General features: G+C 46.5%; 1 protein-coding gene across 2 annotated transcripts in view; it reads right to left on the bottom strand.

The window, feature by feature from the left end:
• Positions 1-2343: 2343 nt before the first annotated feature.
• The window catches only part of ARID1A (AT-rich interaction domain 1A), an 87235-nt gene continuing 77801 nt past the window's right edge, over positions 2344-11777 (bottom strand). For both annotated transcript variants that reach the window (XM_066375547.1, XM_066375548.1), the window contains exons 15-20: positions 11326-11476; positions 11110-11244; positions 10929-11025; positions 9584-10475; positions 9096-9226; positions 2344-5403 (exon numbers count right to left, since the gene is read on the bottom strand). In XM_066375547.1, the coding sequence (XP_066231644.1) occupies positions 3673-5403; positions 9096-9226; positions 9584-10475; positions 10929-11025; positions 11110-11244; positions 11326-11476 (3137 nt within the window). In that variant the 3' untranslated portion in view covers positions 2344-3672. The remainder of the gene's footprint in view (positions 5404-9095; positions 9227-9583; positions 10476-10928; positions 11026-11109; positions 11245-11325; positions 11477-11777) is intronic.

The raw sequence follows: 11777 nt of genomic DNA, 5'->3' as shown, positions 1-11777 counted from the left end.
CTGACCTGTGGTGGCACAGTGAATAAAGTGTCAACCTGGAATGCAGAAGTCGCTGGTTTGAAACCCTGGGCTTGCCTGGTCAAGGTACATATGGAAGTTGATGCTTCCTACTCCTCCCTTTTCTCTCTCTCTCTCTCTCTCTAAAATGAATACATAAAATCTTAAAAAAAAAAAAATTAAGGCAGAGAAGAGAAATCAGCAGAGGAACAGATTGCTCTTTTAAATAGGGTAGCCAGGCCTGACCTGTGGTGGCGCAGTGGGATAAAGTGTCGACCTGGAACACTGAGGTTGCCGGTTCAAAACCTTGGGCTTGCCTGGTCAAGGAACATATGGGAGTTGATGCTTCCTGCTCCTCCCCCTTCTTGCTCTCTCACTCTTCTCTCTCTAAAAATCAATAAATATTAAAAAAAAATTAAAGGAATCTCTCTGCCCAGTCCTTAAGAAGTTTCCATTAAAAAAATAAAAATAAAAATAAATAGGGTACCCAGGGCAAACTGCTGATATATTTGAGCAGATTTTAAGAAGATGAAGGGTTGGATCATGTAGTTATCTGATGAGAGTATTCTGGACAGAGGAAACAGTAGTGCAAAGGCCCCAAGTTGGCAACAGCCCTGAATAAGTATAGTGAGCAATGGGGAAGAGAGAAGACTAGAGCTAACAGCAAACTAGATAACTGAGGTTATGATAATGATCTGAACTTTAACTTATGAGAGGCTCTAAAGGATTTTGACCATACTTGGAAGGGAGAGAGATGAGAAACATCAATTCTTTTTTGCAGCTCCTTAGTTGTTCATTGACTGCTTTCTCATGTGTGCTACAGCAGAGTGAGTGACCCCTTACTCAAGCCAGCGACCTTGGGGTCATGTCTATAATCCCATGCTCAAACTGGTGACCTTGGGGTTTCGGACCTGGGTCCTCTGCATCCCAGAGGACACTCTATCTACTGCACCAGGCCAAACTTGGTTTTAAAAGGAACATTTTAGTTGCTATGTTGAGATTAGGTTCAACCAGGTCAAGCAGAAGCAGGGTAGCCAGTTGGGAGGATATTTCAAGGATTCAGGAAAGGTGTGTCTTAAACTACTGTGGTAGTGGCTGGATTGAGGATCAATTTTTGAAGAGTGGTGCTAACCAGACTGGATGTGAGAATGAAAGTAGTCAAGGATTTTTTTTTTTTTTTTGCTAAGCGATGGAGTTGCCATTTACTGAGAAAACTATGGGAGAGGTAGGTTATTAGGGAAAGATGGCATTTTAATTTTGGCATGTTCAAATGAAACGTCCAGAGATATTAAGAAAGCACCTGAGCCTGACCAGGCGGTGGCGCAGTAGATAAGAGCGTTGGACTGAGATGCAGAAAACCCAGGTTCAAGACCCCGAGGTCGCCAGCTTGAGCGTGGGCTCATCTGGCTTGAGAAAAAAAAAAAAGCTCACCAGCTTGGACCCAAGGTCGCTGGCTCGAGCAAGGGGTTACTCAATCTGCTGAAGGCCCACAGTCAAGGCACATATGAAAAAGCAATCAATGAAAAACTAAGATGTCACAATGAAAAACTGATGATTGATGCTTCTCATCTCTCTTCGTTCCTGTCTGTCCCTATTTATCCCTCTCTCTGACTCTCTTTCTGTCCCTGTAAAAAAAAAAGAAAGCAAGCATCTGAATACTCATTGGGAAGCAGGGGAGAGCCAGTCTGGAGAAAGTAATGGTTAAGTTGGAGGCTATCTCCAGATAAGTGGTTGTTTTACTGTTAACAATTTCTAAGAAAAATAGAGATCATCCCCTTTGCCAACTATTTCCAGAAGTTTCCTTCTAGAGCAGAGAATTTCAACTCAAGTGCTGCAAGAATTTTTAAAACATGCGATACCTTACTATTTAGTCTGGGGCACTGACTTCTTTTCCCTTAGATTGTCAAATAAAAAAGTGACCAAAAAAAAAGTGATAACAGCCAATACAATAGCCATCTGGTGTGACTGAATCAAATTATACCTATTTTGGAGGTCAGACTGGCAAAAAAATATATTTTTTGGTGTGCTGCAGTAATTAGTTTATGTATGCCATGAGATGATCAAGATTGAGAATCACTGTTCTAGAGCATTATCAATTTCTTTGGCTATTTAAACCCACTTTATTTCAAGAGGCTAACCTGCTTTTAATGCCTTGAACTTCCTCTTGCAGGCAAAATGATCTCGACTTTCTTAAACGTGGAAGGTAACATGAAATATGGTGCAGAAACGACAGGGTCCAGGATGCCAACTTTTAGGGGAGAGAGCTGCAAGAACAGGACTCACATCCCCAAAAGGCCAAGCTTTTAAATAGTTTGAAAACAATAAAAAGCCTCACAAACGTCTTACCAAGATTTAATGTACATTTATTCTTAACACGTGGAACATATAGTATAAAGATTTCATACTGAATAAATGATATTCATTAAGCCAAAAAAGGAAAAAAGGAGGAATTTACACCAAGTTTTAGCTATACTGTTTGAAATACAAATATGCAGATTTTATCACTGAAAAAATCTCAATTGTGTTTCTTCATCAGTAACTTCAACTGAACCTAGAACTTTTTCACACCTCGATTAGAAAGAAAACAAAACAAAAACCCAGAAAAAAATAAACTATAAGTTGATTGGCTGCTGAGACAGCAAGGACTTTTTACAGAGACCTGTACAGCATCGCGCCAAGAGGGGCAATGTCTGGCAAGAGATTAAATAGCTGTGTCTCGCTTTGTGCAGGTCACCAACTTGTTAACTCGTCATACTATAAAGGGGTAGCTGGGAAGGGGACCAAACTGTGGGGACCCAAGGGTATGTGCAATGTACAACGTCATATATATACACACGTGGCAGCACAGCGGCTGCAGCTAAAGGTTAAAACCAGTTCTAAGAGGTGATCTCAGGGTTATTCATACAATCAAGGAGGAGAGAAAGAGGTCAGGGTGTTGTAGGTTCACACATGATACTTTGGGGGAAAAGCCTTTTTTTTTTCTCCTCAACGTTTTAACTAAAAACATTTTTAAAAACTACAGCTTGCTGCTGACCCAGCGTTTTTTTCTCTTGTTTCCATGTGAGACATTATTATTACAGTATGTTTACAGTATCAGGTGTACAGTACAGTACATGAAAGGGTCTACACTCTACTGCACAGGCCTCTCCAGTGAACAGTCTGTCCACAACTGCGAACTTCTCGGCTCCTGCAAGATTGTGAATGTACAACAATAAACCACACACAGTTCAGCAGTCACCTTTTTTGTCCTTCAGAGGGTTTTTTTTGTATTTTTTCCTTTTTTTTTTTTTACCATTAAAAACAGTTATGAAATGTGGCGTCCCGTTGATGCAAGGACCAGGAAAGCCATTTTTATTTTAATTTTTTTCCCCAAACTCACTGTAAACAACAGTAACTTTGGTTAAAATAAAAAAGTCTTCTATGTAGGCAGAGCTTTGTCTTTTCAAATAGGGTGGGGTCCTGAGGGGAGTAAGGTGAGGACAAGGAACAGAAAGGTAGAAAGGTGAAGGGGGCTGGTAGGAAAGAGAAATAGGAGACTTTTTTCCCAAGGGAGAAGCTGGACAGCACAGGGTAAACTGGATTCTGAGGTGGTTTTGCATAAATAAAGGGCAACAGTCAGTTTCTAAGTTCTCCACACACGCACACACACACAGGGAGGGAGATGTCCCACGGCTGTCATGACTGGCCAATCAGAAACAGTACATCACAAATGACTTGTGAAACCAATGAGTTCATCAATGGCGATACCGAGATGTCCAACAGCCGTGACTCGTACAGCGTGAACTCTGAGTGGTTCTCGTCCACCTTGGCCAGGGCCAGCAGTGCACGGGCAGCCCGCCGCATCATGTCCACACTAGTTGGCTCAAAGGGCGGGTTCTGCATGTGAAGCAGGCTCGCCTGGCTCTGTTGGAACTGTGTGGCAGCAAGGCTATCCTCCAGGAAGCCCAGGAGGTTGCCGATGCTGCCCTTCTGCACTGCGATGGCACGGGCTGCCAGGCTATCGCCCTGTGCCAGGTTGGCCAGTAGTACCACGGCCATCTCCCGGCATACCGGGTTCTTTCGGTCACTGAGGAAGCGCACCATGGTGCTATACAACTTCTCCAGGCGGCTGAAGGGGGGCGTGGCCAGAATAAGGTCCACATTGTTGTCCTGGATGCTGAGTTTGCTGAGGGTTTCCAAGACCAGTCTCTGGGGGGAGAGGACGGCGTTGGGGCCCAGGGTGGAGAAGGGGTCCTGGGCTTCAGCTGAAGGGCAGACTGCCCAGTGTAGGAGTCCATCCAGGACAGGCAGGCAAATGCTCTCAGGGTACGGGGAGAGGTCCAACTGCCCCGAGATGTTGGCTAGCGTGACCAAGGTGTTTTCCCGGAGCATCTCCAAGCAGTCCCACCACCACTCCACTTTGTTGCAGCTCACCCCTTGGTCCTGCTCCTCCTCCTTCTCATAAGTTAGTGGTGCCTGCTTCCGTTCTGGATGCTTGTGGTGTAGAAGGATCAGCTTGCCCAGGATCAGCAGCAGCCCTGGGTGTTTGGACATCTCAAAGTCGTTACCTGGCACAAATGACAGGCTTCGGATGGTATTGGAGACACAGACGCAGCGCTTGGCAAGGGAATCCTGCCAGTCCAGAAGGGTACACAGTGGGGTCTCATCTTTACTGTGGGGTTCATCCTCTAGGATCTTGATGTTCCGGTGGCTCTGTGCGGGGCTGATGCCGAATGGAAACTTGCTGCTCTCCTTTGTAGCCTCTGCACTCTTAGCTCCCTCCTCAGTCAACGTGCTAGACCGAGTAGACAACATATCATCCATAGTGGCTGTGATCCTTTTTTCTGGAGGGCCATCAGGTGGGGGGCCCTCCTGTTCTGTTGTCCCTGGTGTACACTCTGCTGTTGTGACATGCTTCTGGGTGATTGGTAGGCAGGGCACATGAGGCCGGGTAGGCAGCAGCTCTGTCTTACTCTCAAAGTGGGTCTGGATATGCTCAGTGGTGTCACCCCCACCAATCCGCCAGTGCAGCAGGCCACTGTCAAACTCCTGCACACGCCCAAGCTTATCTGAGCAGTCCACCACAAACGGGTCATTCTTCTGCACAATCTTTACTGGAAGCTTGTCAAACTTACTAATAAGTTTCTCCTCACTATTCTCTGAGGCTGCCTTGTCCTTGCCTGAAAAGGCCATCTCCTCATCATTTTCAACTACTTCCTCTTCTTCTTCCTCCTCTAGTTTAGGACTTAGAAGGTCCTCCTCATCCTCCCCTTCCACAGGGGCTGGACTAGACGCCTTGCTGAATCTCCCAGGGTCCAGTAGTGTTCTCTGCCCTGGGTCACCCACCTCATACTCCTTTAAAATGCCAAAGATCTCAATCAGGCAACGTCGAAAATATTCCACAAGGAGCTCTAGCAACCCTGGGAGCTAAAAGAGAAAGGATAGGAAATAAATTAAGGGAGAAAAGTGGGATACAACTTGAGAGATCTCCAAGGGTCTTCCATCTGATCTCCCCCTTTTCCTTCTAGGTCAGACATTTGCATCACTGAGAAAAGCAGAGGTGCTTCCTCCCCAAAGGCTCTCCACAGTTAGTCCTTTTCATTTCTCTTCTGACTGACACAAAGTTCTTCCTTCTGCCCAACCAACCTTCCTTCATGTGAGCCTGCCTCCAGAACAGGAATGGTGACCAACAGCTCTGCAACTCACTACTGATGCCACTATCTCTCAGCCTCCTCTTTCCCAACCAATTTCTGGTTTTCTTCACCAGGCCGTTTGGTCTGAATGGTCATTGTCATTGTCCCTTTTTTTTGTTTAAATTAATTAATTAATTTAGAGGCAGGGAGAGAGAAAGAGACAGGAACATTGAGCTGTTCCTGTATGTGCCCTGACTAGGGAATCGAACTGGCAACCTCTGCATTCCAAGACAATGATCTAACCAACTGAGCTATCCAGCCAGGGCTGTCATTGTCCCTCTTAAAATACTGTATTCCACTGCCAAATAGAGACCAAGACTAAACATGGTGGGATGACCCTCATGACACGAGAGGAGAGATGGAATGCAGTATGAACAAATGTTCATCTGCTCTCTTCTCTCCAAACTCCCCAACATTCTGATGTTGGATCTCCATGAATCATGCAACATAATGAGTGGTATGAAGCTTTGGTTTGCCAAACAGTGGTCCAAGTTGGTGCTACGGCAACCCAAATTTCAGCTTGGATTCTGTATAGTCTATTTACCTCTAGAAGAAGACATTAATTTCCTGTAAGGTCAATTTCTGGTGGAACAGTATAGCAGAATGGGAAAAATAAGGGCTTTTGCCCTGGCTTGGCAGCTCATTGGTTAGAATGTTATTCCTATGTGCCAAGGTTGCTGGTTCAATCCCCAGTCAGGGCACATATGAGAAACAACCAATGAATGCATAAATAAGTAGGAATCAATGTTTCTCTTTTTCTCTCTCTCAAATAAGTTTTAAAAAATAATAATTAAAAAAATAACAAAGGCTTTATTTATTTATTTGGTGACAGAGACAGAAAGAGACACAGCGAGAGGGACAGAGAGGGACATACAGACAGAAAGGGAGTGATGAGAAGCATCAATTCTTTGTTGCGGCTCCTTAGGTGTTCGTTGATTGCTTCCTCATATCTGCGTTGACTGGGGGCTATAGCAGAGTGAGTTCCCCTTGCTCAAGCCAGAGAGAGACCTGGGGTTCAAGCCCTGGGCTTCAAACCAGTGACCCCGCACTCAAGCTGGTGAGCCCGTGCTCAAGCCGAATAAGCTGGTGTTGCTCAAGCTGGTGACCTCAGGGTTTCGAACCTGGGTCCTCTGTGTCCCAGGCCAACACAGTGGTGATATCCACTGCGCCACTGCCTGGTCAGGCTAAAATAAAGGCTTTAGAATTAGAAAAATCTAGATTTAAATTCTGGCTTTTCCAGGAACTAGCCATGTGGTTTAACTTTCCAAGCTGTAGTTTTCCCATCTTTAAGGAAAATCCTAAATTTGGCAGGGTTGTTATGAGGTCTAAATGAAATATATCAAATGCTTGGAATATGGAAATTGCTCAATTATTATTTGCTCCTTTCCTTCTTCTTATTTTTTTTTAATGTTTATTGTATTGGTTTTAGAGAGAGAAAGAGAAAGGGAGAGAGGGAGAGAGATAGTAACACCGATCTGCTCTTATATGTGACCTGACCTGGGATTGAACTGGCAACGTCTGTGCTTCAGGACAATGCTCTAACCAACTAAGCTATTTGGCCAGGGCTGTTCCTTTACTTTCTCGTGGGAGTCAATATTATGCAATAAAGTCAAGTTTTAAATCAGAAAGACTGTTGCCCTGGCCAGGTAATACAGTTGGTTGGGGCATCATCCCGAAGCGCTGAGGTTGCCGGTTCAATCCCCAGTCAGGGCACATACAGGAACAGATCCATGTTCCTTTCTCTGTCCCTTCCTCTCTCGATAAAATCAATAAATAAAATTTAAAAAGAAAGAATCAGAAAGACTGTTAACAGCTGTGTGAACCTAGGTGAAGATAAGACTCTGAACCTAGATAGTCATCTGTAAGTGGCCACAAGGCTATTGTATGACATGAAAGAATGTAAGAAGAACCTGGCACAAAGTGAGGGTACAATAAATGGGAAATATGTTATTTTCTTTTGAAAAAAATATTTTATTTATTGATTTTTCTTCTCTTTTTAGAGATAGGAGAGAAAGAGAAAATAGGAGTGGGTGGGTAGGAAGCATCAACTCATAGTAGCTGCTTCTCCTATGTGCCTTGACCAGAAAAGCCCAGGGTTCCAAACCGGCAACCTCAGCATTCCAGGTTGCTGTTTCATCCAATGTGCCACCACAGGTTGGGCAGTACTTTTTTTGTTGTATTTTTCTGAAGTGAGAAATGGGGAGGCAGAGAAGAGAGACAGACTCCCCCGCATGTGCCTGACCGGGATCCACCCGGCAAGCCCACTAAAGGATGATGCTCTGCCCATCTGGGGTGTTGCCCTGTTGCAACCAGAGCCATTCTAGTGCCTGAAGCAGAGGCCCTGGAGCCGTCTTCAGCGCCCGGGCCAACTTTGCTCCAACGGAGTCTTGGCTGCGGGAGAGGAAGAGAGAGATAGAGAAAGGAGAGGGGGAAGAGTGGAGAAGCAGATGGGCGCTTCTCCTGTGTGCCCTGGCTGAGAATCAAACATAGGACTTCCACATGCCGGGCCAACCAACTGAGCCAACCAACCAGGGTTGGGCATAATTTTTAAAAAACATTTTATTTTATTTATTTTATTGATTTTAGTGAGAGGAAGGAAGGAGGGAGAGAGGGAGAGAAGGAGAGGAGGGAAGAGGAAGAGGGAGAGAGGGAGAGAGGAAAAAAAAGGAGTGAAGGAGGGAAGAGGAGGAGGGAGAGAGAAGAACCCTAATCTGTTCCTATGTGTGCCCTGACCAAGGATCGAACAGGACGATACTCTTAACCAATGGAGCTATCTGGCCTGGGCTAAACAGTAACTATATTAATAACAACGCCCCGTTAATTCCTTGAAAGATGGGTTAGTTGGTAGATGCTAAGGATGCTCAAAAGAAAGAGCAGAATGGTGCAGCAGAAATTCTTCCCAATTACTGGGAAACTCAAGGTGCAAGTGCTGTGGAGAGAGGGTCTGGAGAATCATCTCTGTAAGACATCATTAAATACCACCCCCACCCCACCCCCACCCCCAAGCACATCCCATACTACACCTTAGGAGAATGAGATCAACAAAGATCTTTTCTATTCAGAGTGGATGAAATAAGAAAGGGAATAAAGAAACTATTCTCACTGATGAAGACCACAGGTGGTTCTTGGTAGTCTAGAAAACATGGTGTCCTTGCTGACAACAGAATCTTACCAATACCAAAGAGTTTCTCTCAGATTCCCTTTGAAGACAACCTGATACCTTACATAAATTATTACTGTTTTCAATATTCTGGGCCCATAGCCAGTGGCAAAGTACTAGCATGGAAGGTATCAGAGAGAAAGCAAGAGAGAGGAGACCATGATGGCCAGGGATAACTTAATTCCCTGTGTCACTTAACACCATCAACTTCAAGAAAATACCAGGCCCTCCTAACCTTCCAATCTTTCTCAGGCACCTGTACTTACCTGACTGAGATTGAAGGTCATGATGCTGTTGTCATCATACAGTAGGATGTTAATGGTGTCTAAGGCCCATGTGCTCTCTGCCAGCAGCCCAGACTTGAGGGACATCATTACCCGCCATGCCTCTGGAGTTCCTGAAACAAAACCTCCATGTCATCCACCCACCAAGCACAGGTTGGCTGGAGATCACCCCCAGGGCTGGCCTATCAGCCTTCACTGTTATGAAGATAACAAATGGAGGCAGTTCCTATTTGGGAGATGACATACATCTGCCCCTCATGGCTTCTAGGTCCTCTTAGGACATCGCTGCATAGCAATTCCTTGACTGTAAAAGCCTGAAATCAGCTGATTGCTTCCTTATCCAAATTTCCTTGGTTCTGTTTTAGTCAATACTGGACCAGATTTTACTTCATCCAGAGTATCAGGATGGAGTGAGAACAGTGGACAAGATGGAAAGAGATTACACAACCCAACCAGGGAGGTCTCCTTACCAATGTCTTTCATTGTAAGTCGCCTCCTCTGCTTTAACACAGGCTGTGTGGCTTCGACAGAGCCAGGTGGGAAGGTAATGTCACGCCGAATCATGGGAGGCTGCACAGGGGTAGGTGCTATGTGAGAGGCAGGTACAGGGGGCCCTGCCTTTTGCATCTTCATCCCAGAGTGCAGGAATGGAGACTTGCTAGGAGAGGTGCGGTTCTCCATTGGCCGGGCCAGGGGAGCAGGGCTCGATACCTGAGGAATGTGATTCTGCATGCTTGGTGGGGGCTGGTAGTTGGAAGGAGGGGGCCTTGTCATGGGGGGCACGGGAGCAGAGGGACCATACGGGGGCTGGCGTGTGCCATGGGAAGGCCACGAGCCTTCATGGTTAGCCCTCTGATCCGTATGCAGCATTTCATCTGTTCGATTCACACCATGATAGGCGGGGCCCTGGGGGGCAGAGCCTGTGCTCTGCCTGTTGGCGTAATTGTAGGTCATGTCATTACGCCCTTGCCATATGGTGCCTTGCTGAGCAACCTCAGCTGATGCCTGTATGGGACCACCCATCATTTGTGGTGGCATGTTCTGCTGGGCACTGGAGCCAGGGGGTGCTGAGACACGGTCTCGGCCAAACTGGAATGGAAACTGGTTCTGGGGGCCACTTGCTTGTCGGCGCTCAGTGGCGGCGGCAGCAGTGGCAGGATACGCGGTGCCATACTGGTTGTACACATCTTGCTGAGGGGAAGGCTGGGCAGCTTGTTGCTGGCTGGTGGGCTGGGGCTGGGCTGGGGGCAACTGTTGCTGCTGGGGCTGCCCCTGCCCCGTGCTGTACGGCATGCTGTACATCTCCCCTTCGTGCCGCTTGGCAGTAGGGCCGTATGTGCTATCCATCGGCCGCTTGTAATTCTAAGACAGGGACAATCAGAAGGGAAGTTAATGCTTTGCACGCAGGAATACAAGAACCACGGCTCTACACAAGACATTGGGCTTGCTTCTGCCCCTCTTGAAGAGATACAGACTCCAAGAGAACAAAGAAATAACCTGTACAAATTATCTTTGAAAGTTATCTCTGAAAGCAGGACTCTTTCTCTATTCCCCTCTGGCTCTCCCTTGCTCTAAGTAGAAAAACAAAGAAAAGTTCAAAAATCAAAATAAGGCATGTCACTAGCCCTTTTGGAGAACTAGAAACTGGACTGGACTCCAAATAGAGAAAAGATTGAGGGCTTGGCTCTTTAGGCAAAACTAGTTATTTGGATGGCAGACCACAACCCAATGATCTAAAGTTGAGCTTCTCAGACTTTCCATCTTAGTTTATAAAACTAGTGCTTTGTGTATCAGTCTACCTGATACCTTCCTCACCTGCTGCTGCTGCTGATACATTGTGGTCTGCTGGCTGGGGAAAGGGCTGCCGGAAGGGGTGCCTTGAGTGGAGAACTGATTGCCATAGGAATCATGTCTGCAGGAGGGAGAAAAACAGAAGATCAGGGTGGGAAATGGCAAAGGCCAAGGCCCAGAAGCACTGAGACCAGGCTTCACTCACCGTTGTTGCTGCTGCTGCTGCTGTGGGGGATAGCGGCTAGGAGAATACATCCCCGAGTCTGGGTTGGAAGGCATGAGATTCGGTTGTGGGGCTCCAGTGCCCATGTTTCCCTCGGGTCCTATTCCAGGCTCCGTCCTAAATAAAATTGGAGAATAATATTGAGTCCACTATAGCTGTGGGGTTCTGGGGTGGGACAGGAATGGGGGCCATGCTTACCTCACTCTGTCATAAGGACCTCCATAAGGATAGTGCTGTCGTGGTCCCATTGCCACATTTGCCAGCCCAGGGCCGGCAGCTCGGCTGTAGGGGTCCCCCATCCCGCCGTTGGGGCCCTGCCCTGAGGACATGAAGGGATCACTCCCTGGAGCTGAGTGCAGAAAGGCAGGCAGTGAGCAAACTGGTAGGTGAGCAAGCCTAGCAATATACACCTTGCTTGCCCCCAAGATCCATGCCCTTTTCAGAGGTCAAGTTTATTCCTTTTGTTTTCCTGACAGGTTTAAAACAGAGGTCTAAAGAGGCCCCAATCAGCAAAGAGCATGTACTTTTAAGGGTTGGTAACAAGGTGAGACCAGGGAGAGGAAAATAAGAAAGGAGGCAGGGATAAAGAGGGGTGGTTAGGTCTGAAAATGCCTTATCTCAGAGGATGGCTTGACAAGAACACTGATTCA

Source organism: Saccopteryx leptura, chromosome 3, assembly GCF_036850995.1.
Source record: "Saccopteryx leptura isolate mSacLep1 chromosome 3, mSacLep1_pri_phased_curated, whole genome shotgun sequence".
Classification (NCBI taxonomy): domain Eukaryota; kingdom Metazoa; phylum Chordata; class Mammalia; order Chiroptera; family Emballonuridae; genus Saccopteryx; species Saccopteryx leptura.
This window is presented reverse-complemented; position numbering and strand designations above follow the sequence as displayed.